The sequence below is a fragment of the Epinephelus fuscoguttatus genome, linkage group LG2 (genome assembly GCF_011397635.1).
Source record: "Epinephelus fuscoguttatus linkage group LG2, E.fuscoguttatus.final_Chr_v1".
Lineage (NCBI taxonomy): Eukaryota > Metazoa > Chordata > Actinopteri > Perciformes > Serranidae > Epinephelus > Epinephelus fuscoguttatus.
Window position 1 is genome coordinate 38,542,261 of NC_064753.1, and position 13,900 is coordinate 38,556,160.

The 13,900-nt window shown below is 42.6% G+C and overlaps 1 protein-coding gene across 2 annotated transcripts; it reads left to right on the forward strand.

The window, feature by feature from the left end:
• The first annotated feature begins 2,739 nt into the window (after positions 1 to 2,739).
• Positions 2,740 to 12,421, forward strand: skor1a (SKI family transcriptional corepressor 1a). 2 transcript variants are annotated; one of them, XM_049599759.1, is made up of 8 exons: positions 2,740 to 3,002; positions 4,109 to 5,888; positions 6,485 to 6,578; positions 6,682 to 6,750; positions 6,915 to 6,977; positions 7,965 to 8,039; positions 8,224 to 8,298; positions 11,907 to 12,421. In XM_049599759.1, exons 2-8 carry the CDS (start codon positions 4,119 to 4,121, stop codon positions 12,002 to 12,004), a joined length of 2,244 nt encoding a protein of 747 aa, XP_049455716.1. In that variant the 5' UTR covers positions 2,740 to 3,002; positions 4,109 to 4,118; the 3' UTR covers positions 12,005 to 12,421. The 2 variants fall into 2 exon arrangements, with proteins under 2 accessions (XP_049455716.1, XP_049455725.1); XM_049599768.1 differs by having other exon boundaries at positions 11,910 to 12,421.
• The last annotated feature ends 1,479 nt before the right edge of the window (positions 12,422 to 13,900 follow it).

Consider the following 13,900-nt stretch of genomic DNA (forward strand, 5'->3'; position numbering starts at 1 on the left):
ACTTTGGCTAAATTAAAGCAAAATTAATACAAAAAAACAAAAATTTGTGCATAAAATTCTCTAGATTAGTGGAATTAAGTGTTTGATGCACAAAATTTTCTGTCAGTGGAGCCCCTATTCCTCTGTTTCGTGTGTGTGTGTGTGTGTGTGTGTGTGTGTGTGTGTGTGTGTGTGTGTGTGTCCAAAATTGAAATGAAACCCTCACCTTTGATACCAGCTCTATGAGTTTGAAAGACAGGGCCAGTCTGAGACTTTCTGGGGCCCATGGTGAGATTTTGCTCTCTGGCCCCCCTGAATTGTTGAATTGATGCACTGAGCGTTTGTTTTATGTTGAAAATCCTAAAATAAAGGTTAAAAAAAATTTATTATTTGAGCACCCACAACGGTAACAAATCTGTGAAAAGTGGCACCAGGCAATCACTGCATGCTCCAGCTGTGTCAGCATGGATTTTGATTTGCTGTCAGTGTCTCTATCGTTCATCACATTCCTTTGAATGTGATATTGTTTGCCACTGCCGTTGTCATTAAAGTTGTGGTGTGGACTCCACCATCCACTTGCGTAAAATCTATTTTGTAAAACAATATATTCTTAGAGTTATTGGCGTGGACGTCCCTTAATCCTCTAATGCTTACCTCAGAGTGAATGTCGTCCTATCAGAGCACACCTTGAACACAGGTGTTAGAGAATGAAGTCATACAATAGAAGGCTGGTGATTTGACTGCTGCGTTTGTGTGATGTTATTACTTTAAACTTTGTGCTGACAGTGTACCTGAAGTACTAGATGTAACATTGTTATAGATAATAAAACTGCTCATGTGAATAAACATGTATGACCAGCAGTGTGGTGGAGGATATCCTCTTAATCTGGCTGCGTACAGTAAACCCACCTGTCAGCCAAAAGCCGTTGGAAAATACAAGAGAATATACCCACTTCCTCCTCAGTAACCTTTCCATCAACCTCATCAACCACCACTACACCACTGTGTATAACCCTACCAATACTGGATTTTTAAACTTGATACCAGTATTTGAGAGTTAATAGATACGTTACTTAACTTTTCAAACACCATAAACATGAACAAACATTGTTGATACGGATCCCTTAAATATGGTTTATTTTGTTCATAAGAATTGTGACCAACGTGTGTATTTAGTGGGCTATTTAACAGTCGAAAAATTAACCTGTCAGTTGTCTTAGATGTATTTGGCACTTCTTATCAGCTTGCAGATACACTGACATCAACATATCTGCAATACTAATATCAGCCTGCTGATTTATCAATCTGTTTCTAGTCACAGGATGGAGGAGGAGATTTACTGTAGGGTTTATTCCATGGAATATTTAGGCTGATAAAGACCATACATTTGATTATTTTTTAACCTTAATGCACCTTTAAAATAAAACCAAGCCACTGGAGGGGAAAGCTTCAGGTACAAACACCACAGAGTGTATAAAATAAACACCCAGGAGAAGGGTGGGGTCCTGTAATTTTGAAGGCGTGGCTCTTTTTCCATTCATACATGATGTCAGAAAAACAAAATTCATGACTGCTTTTGCCATTTCCTCTCTCAACTCAGTGGTCAAACACTGTCTGTCTGTCTGTCTGTCCACCTGCTGCAGGTATTGACACGTCTCTCTGTAGGGGACAGAGGGGACATTAGCTTGGTTAAGCGATCAGCATTGATCCGGTTATTAATAATAAATTAGGGTCTTCGAGGACAGCCAATCGGCTTCACTGCCACCATTTACATCACTGACACAGGACTGCATAGGAACTTTGTGTGTGTGTGTGTGTGTGTGTGTGTGTGTGTGTGTGTGTGTGTGTGTGTGTGTGTGTCTGTGTGTGTCTGTGTGTGTGTCTGTGTGTGTGTGTCTGTGTGTGTGTGTTTGGCCTGGGGCATCATCATCATCATCATCATTGTCGTCATAATCCTCAGTTCATCCCAGATTCACTCCATTTTCATCGCACAGAATTTGAACCCAAAACATTTTAAAACGCCTCCAAATGATTTAACGCACGCAAAAAAGTCCTTTATTTATTTTCCCCGTCCTTCATTTCTTCCTTCCACACTCTTCTTTTATCGCTCAGGCCTCAGATTGATTTCCGTGGCCGGTGTGGAAGCCTAACAGATGGTGGTGTAACTTGATAAATGAGCCCGGGCCTTTTGTCAGTCTTGCTGCCCTGCAAAGTGCCACTCGGCGCTGCCTCGTGTTTGTCAGCTCGCTCCTGCTGCGGTGGAAATAATGCGGGATATGAAATGATCACAGCTGATCTGATGCATAAAAACACACCGTGCGAGATCAGCCAAGTCCAGTGTGGGGTTAAGGGTCCTGTAAAGGGTCTATGAGGTGGCCCACTGTCACAGTTTTACTCTGCTTTCGCGTCTTTGTGCAGATATTTCCAAAAATCTATGTCGCATTTATCTTAATTATAGGCCCTATGTATACCTTATGACAAATATATTCATGCATGAGTGTTAAGGCAAAAATGATTCCCCATTCTGGGGTCAGCAGGGGCCTAATGGGGCGTGACATCTCTCTGTTTCCGATCATGTTTGTGCGTCAGAGCTGCAAAATTGTGAATTATCAAAAGTGGTGTGTAGCTGCTCAGCACGTCTTTGAGGGAAAGAGAGAAGGAGGGAGAGCTATTACACATCACCACGACAGGATAGAGAGAGTGTGTGTATGTGTGTGTGTGGGAGTGTGTGTGACACAGAGAGAGGGAGGGAGGGAGACAGAGAGAGGTGCCATGTGCTTCCTGTCTACACGCCATTCACCTCCCCGGGATCCAGCGGGATGGAGGTCCTGTCTGCTGCTGCACTCAGATAAACTGAAATAAAGACTCCAGCTCAGAGTTCCTGCTGTCAGACCGTTTTGTCTGTGGCATCATCATTCTCTGGACTCACCGGGCCTGCATTTATATCACTTTATTCATATTAATTATATTTTATTTTTCATCCCAAACCCTGTTGGAGTGAGTCGTCTTTTAAGGAGAGAAAGGTATGTTGCTGTTTTTGTTATTAATTATAATTTAGACAGAACTGATGATAATTTTGCTGTATTTTTTTTTCTTTGCATTTTTTTATTTAAACTCGTCAAACTGTGTTTAATAAATCACCCTAAATATTTAAATTCATGTGAGTTGTGTATAAAGATCCATTAAAGCCGCTGCGGGCTGTTCTCATGTCTGTACGTGGCCTCCGTGTTGACGAGATGTAAAAAGTAAGTATGCGCAGGTGAACGTGAGATAGGCCTGCCGCAACCTAATTTCGAGCAACTGGCTGAGGCTAATCTGCGCAGAAGCTTTAATTATATATAGGGCTAGTCTTTTATTAACAATGCGAAGACGCGCTCGTGGATCTGTGTAATTACCAGGAAAGCAGCTTATAGTTGTTCTTTTCCTCTCTGCTAAGCGCATTGGCGCAGCTCAGGCTGCATTTTCCTTCTGTCCTTATCCGCGTATAAGGATCTTATGTGACCCTTAAGTAGTTGCCCCATAAGTGACTGAGCCGATTTTGGAGATAAGAGGAGCAGCAGAACCACCTCCGCCGCGCAGGAACCCGGATAACCCGAGAGAGGAGGCCGAATACACGGAGGAATAAATAAAGCCATAAGAGAAATGATTCACAAGACGTCTGATTGATTTCACTTTTTAATATAACCTCCTGCAAAAGCCTCATGTTAGTTATATTTGGTAATTTTTAAAATACATTATGTAGCCTATATTATTATTATTATTATTATTATTATTAATGTCCCATAAATATCAGCACGTACAGGCCTACTGCTGCCACAGCTACTTTATTATAGTAATAATCATAATTATAGTAATGATAAATGTTGTGTTATCATCTCTTATTTGTCAGATGTTGTGGATAAAAACATGATAATTTCCTCACATCGTTTATATTTCTAAATTTTTGAATTTGGAAACCACATTTTTGTTTTCATTTCTTTGACACGTTTACATTTTTCTTTTTTTTTTAGTGCCGTATTAATTTTTTTTTTTTTTTTTTTTTTGTCACTTGCTGAATAATTTTAAGATGACTGTGCATCCTGTCAAACATCCCCCCGGGGCTCACTCCTGTTTCCTCTCTGCCTGACAGGCTTCCAGGGATGGAGTCGATTCCCGGACAGCTTCGAGACGCGGGACGAGACGCCAGCTCTTCCCCCAGCTTAAAGCAGGACTCACCGAGCTTCTCCGGCCCCAGCTCCCTCAAACCAAACCAAGTGAGTGAGACCTCCTTGTACGGGGTGCCCATCGTATGCCTGGTCATAGACGGTAAGGAGAGACTGTGCCTGGCGCAGATTTCTAACACCCTGCTGAAAAACTACAGCTACAACGAGATACACAACCGTCGGGTCGCTTTGGGCATCACCTGTGTGCAGTGCACCCCCGTCCAGCTGGAGCTCCTGCGGCGCGCCGGGGCCATGCCCATCTCCTCCAGGCGCTGCGGCATGATCACCAAACGGGAGGCCGAGAGGCTCTGCAAGTCCTTCCTGGGAGCGCACAGCCCCCCAAAGCTCCCGGAAAATTTCGCATTTGACGTGTCTCATGAATGCGCCTGGGGCTCCAGAGGCAGCTTCATCCCCGCCAGATACAACAGCTCCAGAGCCAAGTGCATCAAGTGCAGCTTTTGTAACATGTATTTCTCCCCGAATAAATTCATTTTCCACTCTCACCGCACCGCAGAGTCCAAGTATCTGCAGCCGGACGCGGCCAACTTCAACTCGTGGAGACGCCACCTGAAACTGACGGATAAAAAACAGTCTGAGGACATTCACCACGCGTGGGAGGATGTAAAGGCCATGTTCAACGGGGGGAGCAGAAAGAGGACTCTGCCCATGAACGGGTCAGGGATGTCCTCGTCGATGAAATCACAGGCCTCGTCCTCTTTGGCCCAAACCAGCTCCCCTGAGATCCCTCAAAAAACTTTACGGTGCGATGAGGATCAGGGAAATAATAACCTGAGTTTGGCGAGCGGCGCACGGACCTACCCAGTCATCCCAGTGCCCAGCAAGAACTTTGGCATGCTCCAGAAAATCCCCCCACCTCTGTTCCCCCACCACCCCTACGGCTTCCCCAGCTATGGGCTGTGTCAGAAAAAGAGCGATGGTGTGCCTGACGCGAACAAAACCAATGTCTCGGGTGTGTTTTGGCCTGGCGCAAAGGACGCCCTCTACCCTGCTTTCCCCATGTTCTGGCCTACAGCTGGCGGCCTACCAATGCCACCCTACCCGGGGTCTCCACCAAAACCTCTTCCAGAGCTGCCAGGCGTCCGGCAGGCAGAGCTCGACTTATCGGACCAAAGCGACCGGGGCGCAAACACACCCAAAGACACCAACCACCACCCTCACCACCAGCAGGACGGCGGAGAGCGCTGCTCCAGCTCCCAGTCCTCCTCCACCAGGAACGACGAGGACAAGTCCGGGGACGAGACCCCTCAGAGGAAAATCAGCTACATCTCAGCCTTCAGACCCGTCGTCAAAGACGCGGAGACCATCGCCAAACTCTACGGCAACCGGGACAGCTACGGCGTGCGCCCTGGCTACCTGTCCCCGGATTTTATCAGCGAGAGCTCCAGCTATAGGTCGATATCACCGGACAGGGACAGCGTGGTGGACGACGACGACGATGACCCGGACGTGGATGTGGAGTCCAACCGGGGACAAGACGAGGAGGAGCCGATTCAGATCTCACCGGGAGGAGACCACCACGGCTCCCCAGTGCCGGACCAGGTCTCCTCGGCTGCTGAGGAGAGACAAGAGCAGCCTGATGCCTCCAGCCCCGCAGCAGCAGCAGCAGCAGCGTCACCGGAGGACACCGTGCACACTGGGTCATCAGATGAGGACAGACGGATGCGTAATGGCTCTCCTCTTCATGAAGTAAGATTAGATTAAATGAAACTTTAATGATCCCCGTGGGGGAAGTGGAATTGTCGCAGTTGTGGAGAATATGAAAAGAGTTTATAGAAGAGAGGAGGCCTATAAAAATGTAATCAAGATCAATTGGCCTGGAATAAAAAAGAATCCAGATGTAGACGGGCATATTATCTAAATATTCATAGGAGCAAATGTTGACGGTGACCAAGTGTTCGGGGAAAATGTGCTGAAGTGTCGTTGAGCAAAGCAGCAAGGCCGATGTTTCCCTCTAGAATTAGTGAAATTGGCTTTAAAAACTCTACAAAGAGCAGCATTAATTTGTACTAATATATCTCATTTTACCATCAATGTAATCAAACCCCTAATTTATCCTGATTTAATTTTGATTTATTGCCATTATAATAAATCAGTGTGTCAATTATAAGATATTATTTCACCACCAAATTACTGTTTTTGAATGCAACATCTTCACAAACAAATTACAGGGCTGCTGTGTTTCTGAAGAAGGAAAAAAAGGGCCTCAATTATGTGAAGAACTGCAGCAAATGACATGTAATTGCTGTGCGTTATTAAACGCGATTGTGCGCTTGGTTTTACAGGTGTACGCTCATGAAAAGGACGGACACGTGCTCCTGAGCGAGCCTCCGACGTCGTTTGGATCCAAACACTCGAGCAGCCCCCGCAGATCCAACGGTAATTATTCAGGCAATTTATGGTTTTTGGGTTATTAATGCAAATGGGGGTCGTTTTGTGTATATAATTTAATTTAAAATGTTTGTGGCTCGTTCATGTTTAGGTGTTCACCACGTGTCTGAAATACAGAGCCAACGCAACGCAACGTACCAGGAGCAGAAGGACAGACAAGGTTTTTAATTATTTTCTCTATATTTTTAATAGTAAAATTCAAAATCCACCTGTTTTATCTGTTTTAGCTGCTTTGATTTAATCCCACTGAAGCCTTTTGCAATATATGTGCCATATAGATGATTTACTGTGGGTTAAATTGTGTGTTTTATTGTTTTTGTGCAGCCGATGGAGCTTTACGCATCGATATCAGCGTGCATGAAAGGGATCTGGAGAACATGGCGAAAGGTAAGAGGCTGATTTCGGGATCAAAAGGAAATAAAAGGGAAAGAAAGGGTGTAGCAGGTGATATTAATTATCATCAGCAATTATTCCTTGTTTGATTTTTAATGTGCCAGCCTGCAAATATATATTTATGCAGCAGCCAGACGCAGCATGGTCACCACATTTAATTAAGGCAGCTTTTTATTTGTTATTTCTAAATGTAAGAATTAAAATTAAATCAAATATTGCCAATTAAATGCTATTTAGGTTCTGAATTTATAAACTCAAATTAAACTCGACCCTTCTTATGCTGTTTATCAAACATTTAAAAAAAAACATGTGTATTTTATTAATATTAAACATTAAATTCAATCTCATTTTAATGCAGCCAAATGCCCACGGCCTGCTAAAGATGACGTGCCAAAATCCGAATGCGAATTTACATTTTGTAGGCCTAAAGTGTTTCCATAGTTGTTAACCACTTAATCACGAGATGTGGGAGTTTTGACTTATTATTGTAAGAGGAAATCGTTTAGAGGCTATTAATATTTTAACGAACAGAGCCATAACCCCGAGGCACGGCAGCTAATTATTTTACAACGCTTGGAAAAACCCTGGGACTCCATTATTATCGTCTCAACCTCCAGGCAATGCATGGCAATTACTGTGGCAGCGAGCGAGAGGAAAGCGGTGAAATGGTTGTTATCAAGGATGTAAACGCACCTGAAGTCGGTTTACTGGGCTGACATAAATCTTTATGTGCAGAAATTCAAAATATATCATAGTAAGTGGAATCAAATTGATGTGAGGTAGATGAGGACGGGAAGGATTTTTATATGTTTTAGCAGATATTTGTGTTACTGGTGGCTCTTTGCTTTGTGCTGCACCACATCCCTGCTCATGATTCAGGAGTCAGACGAGGGTGTGTTTCAGTGTTTGAGGGTGAATAATGACATTTCCTTGCAGCAGATGAAAATAAGTTGACACATATTTTGGCTTTTGGCTTTGCAGAGGAATTACAGAAGCAGCTTGTGGAGCAAGTGGAGTTGAGGAAAAAGTTGGAGAGAGAATTTCAGCATTTGAAAGGTAGGACACAAAGTGAGTGGAAGTCACAGAGAGATGTGTTGTGTTTGGGTCTGTGCTCGCAGCCTAGATGTCAGGAGGAGAGCCAGTTGTGTTGTTGTGTCCTTTGCATCCAGGAATGTGTCTTTAAATGTATCCCCACAATGTCAGAGAGTTTCCATCTGATGTGGCCTTCGGTACTCTTCAGATAATTTTCAGGATCAAATGAAGCGTGAGCTGTCCTACAGAGAGGAAATGGTCCAGCAGCTGCAGATTGTTCGAGGTTTGTCTCTCTCTCTCTCTGTACTTTGTGCCTCCATAGATTATGACTGCAAAGCGGATGTAGATCAATGCTCTTTAAGTTTATAGGAAAAATATTTGAGCCACACACAAAAGAGCGTTTAAGTAACATAGGCCATATCAATCAATCTGAACCAACGAGCCTCTGAACTAAAAAGAAAGGAAAAGTGACACTTGCATATTGAAATATTGGTGATTTGTGTCCAGCCTTTTTCCTGTAAACTCCATATTTTTCCCTCCCGCAGTTGAGTAAATCATTAGATATCAGAAGGTGAAACTGAAACCACGTTGTTTTGTTTGCAAAGGTTATTTTCTCCTAAATCATGCTCTGGAAAATTGAATGGACAGACCATTATGTAGTGCTGTATCGGTTACATGCAGTAGACAGCAACTAATGCCACCCGTTAAAGGATTGGTTTAATGTTACAGTAGTTTAAATACAGGGTTCAAGTACACAGAGGGGTCACTCTAAATACCATAGGGGCAAACGGCATACATTACACTCCTCTGCTTCAGATGCTACGCAGCAGCTCACATCTTCTTTTTTTTTTACTCCTTTTTATTCCTTTTTTTGACCAATTTTTTATTTTTGGATAGACACTTTGTGCAGCGAGTTGGACCAAGAGAGAAAGGCTCGTTATGCAATACAGCAGAAGCTAAAAGGTAAATTTATCTGGCCCAAAAGAGGAACATGAATACATGTCATTTTGTGCCTACAAGCATAAATATGCAAGTGCTACTTTTTTTTTAATTAGTCATCTCCTGTGATCAGTGTGATCAGTATTTACAGTAAGACACCATTAAAGAATAGGTTCGCATTTTCTCAAGGCTGTCTTAAAACAACACTCACGGACCCATATGTGCATCGAACGTCCTGCTGGCCGCTTTAATTGTTCTTCCTGTCCATTCTGGCTGTAGAGAGATGCTTTCTGAAAGCAGTTTCACTGTAAGTGATGGAAAATCCACGATTATTGTTCTGTGCAAAACATTGTTGAGGCTTCAGCAATCTGAATTTATCAAGTGTGTGTCCTCCAAATTCACAGTCCTTTTAGTGCACAATGTCCTATTTCTTTTAGTCACTAACTGACAAAGGTGTAGGTTTCATTTCAGCACCTCTGCAAGAAAATTTTGAGCATCACACATTCAATTTCCTGCTTTTTTACGCGATAATTTGCACCTTTTGTGCATCAATGTGCGGTGTAAATGTCTTCAATCTTATCAAAGTAAAAGTCCTCTGCTACTTTCATGTTTTTATTGGAGGGCAGCAAAAGCAAATGTTTTAAATATGGAGGAGGATGCGTCCCCTGTGTCCTCGAAATTTACACCTATGCTAACCCACTGTGGGGCTCAGCAAGGAAACAAAACACTGTCTGTATAGGTGTGTTTGTGTGCATAAAAAATACATTGCTCTTTAAAAGTAGAAATAGATCTTCGAAGAACGAGATAGTAGTGCACTTGAGGACTGTCTTTGTCATGTGATACTCAAGAAAAAATGCAGGTTATCTTGAAGAACAGGGTCAGCGCATGGGAAGAAGAAATAATGAACTTCAGGCACTTATTCGTGGAGCAAGAACAGATGCATTTGAATTAAGTTAGAAAGCCTTTATTTCAAAAGACGGCTGCTGACATTAAAGCACCAAAATAGATCTATTGTAAAAGTGTTTTACACTCAATAAAAGCAAGATGTAACAAAGTGCAACAGAAAATAAATCATGACCTGTGTGGAGTATGTAACTTATGGTCCACTGAAGAGACTAAAACAGGAGCAGACAGAATGTCAGATCTGTGTGGAGCAATGAGGAGACTAAAACCTTCCTCTTTCATTTATTCATGTTAAAAAACATAAATGCCGTATCTCCATCACCCTCTCCACGTCCTTCTCTACTGGTCTGACTGTCGCTTTCTTAATGACATCATCTCATTGCACCTTCTTCGGCTGTTACGGTTTAATAGCGTCCAACTGGAGAGTAAGCGCCAGTGGTGTCATGGTGGGGTGAAGAGTGGGACTGATTACCCAGGGCCCCGATGGGAGGAGGGCCCTTGAAAAGCCTGGAATGAAAAGCTCGGTTTTGTTTGCAATTAATGCCATAATTGAATTAAAACTGGCTGAATAACTTGGTTGAAAGACTGAACTTTATATAAAAACAAAAGTGGAAGCTCTCTAACTTCCCTCTTACCCTTTCAAGGTGGAAAATGGTTTACTCCGCCCCTGCACTAGGATTTGTCTCTAAACGCAGCAGGAGCTGAGTGATTGTGTGCGCTGCTGCAGCACCAGAGTCTGTCCTCAAGACTGGGAACATCGAGGTTCCCAGAATGAAATTAAAGGAAAAAGATAGAGAGGAAACTGACTTTGTGAAATAAATTAAAAGGTGCATGAGAGAGACATGAATCAAGAGAGGAAGGGCAGGGGGCCCACAGAGACTGCTAAGGCGTAGGGCCTAGAATTTGGTGCTACGTCCCTGATTAGCATCACCAGCTGTTTATCTCTGATGAACAAACTCCTGATTCTCATTTTCCTTTACCAATTTTCTGATCCTTCATTTGAAATGTAAACTACATTTGGATGAAATCACAAAGGGCAAATTTAGTACTAAAAAAATATCAAGTGGAGGATACCAACTTCATATGTGTAACTCAGACTACTGAAGCCTCTCAGTTAGCTTCGGCTAGACTTCAGAAGTCATTCTTACACAGAACAAGGACTGTGGATCACAAATTATGTCTAACAGATTTCTGTATGACCTGTATGGACATGGAGGAACTATTAACACCAAGGTGACAACAAAGAAGAATGGCAATGAAGGCTAACAGATGTGTTGCCTCATGTCAGCTGTGTATCAGGCAAAAAGCTGCACCTGAACACACTGCAAAGACTACAGCCAGTGGCCAACTAGCTAATATGCGGCTGCTCCTGTGTGAGAGGAAATAACTCTCCATACCAACAGGTGGCGGTCGTCTGTAGTCGACATTTGAAAGGGAAACCGGACGACCGACAGGAGAGATTCATGATGCTAGTTAGCCAGTTAGCATATTAACAACACAACCTGGTGTTAAAAGAACAAAGGATTTATCATGTGCTAGCAAACGCAAACACAAACACTTACGAACTGTTTCTGCTAAAGAGCTAAGTGGCGAAAAAAATTTTTTTATTTCGTATAGTTTGTTTTGATCTCACGCCTTTAGTCATTGGTTGCTTCCTCACTTACGTTCATCTTCTCGTGCCCTGAGCTGAATGGCCAATCAGATTGATTTCATTCACGGATGGGCTCTGCCATCTTTAATGCTGATTCAACTTCCTGAATCAGCTGGAAAAAAAAAAGCCACAAGGGCAAACGGTGCGGGACACACCACCAAAACTAGAGCGCTCACCAACAGCCAGCTGTCAGCTTTATGTGTCAGGGCCTTTACAATGACCAAAAACCTGTTTCAGTGTACATATGAGCATGTGAGTATTGTTTTAAGACAGACTGAATAAAATGTGAACCCATCCTTTAACATTAAAAACAACATACACCTGTACATGAAACAATAATCAGTGATATTGTTTGTGTGTGTCTGCATGTTCTCACTGATGGACTCGTTCCTCCCCAGAAGCTCATGACGCCCTTCACCATTTCTCCTGCAAGATGCTCACCCCTCGTCAGTGCACCGGAGCCTGCACCTTCAAACCTCCGTTGCTGCCTCCCTAGTGCCCGGCACGACCCCTGCACCTGACCTCAGCACAGCCAAAAAAAAAACAAAAAAAAAAAAAACACACTCACTGGTCCGCCTCGAGAGCTCTCATGTGTTCACCTCCCACCTGTAACCCGAGGATTACCAGCCTGCTGTATAGATACACCACTGATTTTAGCACTTGAGCGAAGACTCGGAGAAGGTTTCGGCAGCGACCTCTCCGCCCTGAAAAACTGAACTCTTGACTTAAAGAGATCTTAAGTTCATTTTATGTTGTGAGTCGAAGGATTGTTGATCTGAAGCTGCAAAGCTCAAACCAAGGAGTCTCTCTGAATCAAAGTCGTCTGCTCTTTAGCTACTCTGAGAATAAGAAACAACACTATATACATATACATATATATATATAACACGTGACGATGTGCAATGGCTCGTATAATTGTGATATTAAGTTCAAAATCTCATTATTTAGCTTTTGTTGCTTGTTTGAATGAGTTTTTACATTTATTTGTTTATTTATCTTTGGTTTAATTTATTGTTTAGATTATTTATAACACTGTATATGTTGTTAAGCACTTTAAATGGGCAACATTTCTGAATTTGACCATGCCGTCCGATACCAAATTCTTTTTATCAAACAGTACGAGGATCTTTATGTTTAAGATAGAGAACTTATTATGAGCACTTACTTAAACAAGCCGGTCAGGTTTCACGTCAAACAAAAGATTTTCTGTCAAACTTTGAAGTGATGATTTAAAGAAAATAAACTGGAGCCATTTATAGATTTCATGTACAGTTGAGACTATTTTGACACAAATTTGATCCCATAAATTTCTCTGTTTCAGGGTTTTTTCTATCATGACATGCATCTGTGAGTCACAACAGACAAAACCAAAACCTTTTCCTATCATCTGAAGGTGTTTTTATAAGACACTGTATGAGGTGTGTGTTCAATCTGCCATTCACACAGCTGCGTTTTATGTTCTCTGTCACAATCTACCCATAATTTTCCCATTTATGTATGTACCCATGTCAATATTAATAAAATGTGAAAGCCACTTTCTGCTCTTTGTTCCTCTCTCTGGTGTGAGCCTGACACCTACTGGCCTCGGCACAGAAGAGCTCCTCCTGAGATGGATCATATTTCTTCTTATTGTATTTGAGTTCAACATGATCTCTTTCATTAGGCGGCTACATCAGTGCATGACATGTCCAGTCAACTTATAATGTTTGACGTCGAGTCAGGGGAGCAGGCTGATCTAATAGTGAAATCTAATTCTTCTGATGGGAGGGCTAATAGATATTGATTACACAGCTCTCGGTCCCTGGATGCTTCATACTGAGACAGATACTCGCATAATGTCACTGACACACAATGAATGTTAATTTTCTGTGAGCGTAATTGCCCTCCGTGGCAAAGCCGGTTCCCTTTGAATACTAACAAGGCCTGCGGAGATGAACAGAACTAAAGTACTGAAGTAATGTGGGAACCATCAGCTGCTTTCATATGTTTTTATTCAGCTGTTTGATATTAAGAAAGACAGATTTAGGCTGATATGTGGTGACAAGTGTGGATGGATTATGTGACACTGGGGCCCTGAGCACAGACACGTCAACCCCCGCCCCCCCCCATCATGCTTAAGGGAAAGACTCAAAGAGACTCAAAATGATTGCAAACTACAAACTACAAATTACTCTTTTTGTAGTGGTTTTGTGTCTCTTTGTCGTTGTATTGTGTCTCTGTGTGGTTGCTTTGTGTCTCATTGCAGTTGTTTTGCATCTTTCTGTGGTTGTTTTATGTCTCTTTGTAATGGTTTTGCATCCCTGTGCAGCTGTTCTGCGTCTCTTTGTGGTCATTTTGCATCTTTGTGCGGTTGTTTTGCGCCTCTTTTGGTCGTTTTGAGTCTCTTTGTGAT

Coding starts and splice junctions, on each gene's coding strand:
- skor1a (XM_049599759.1), top strand. CDS start 4,119: ATGGAGTCGATTCCCGGACAGCTTCGAGACGCGGGACGAGACGCCAGC. Junction 5,889..6,484: donor ATGGCTCTCCTCTTCATGAA/GTAAGATTAGAT, acceptor TTGGTTTTACAG/GTGTACGCTCATGAAAAGGA. Junction 6,579..6,681: donor CAGCCCCCGCAGATCCAACG/GTAATTATTCAG, acceptor GTTCATGTTTAG/GTGTTCACCACGTGTCTGAA.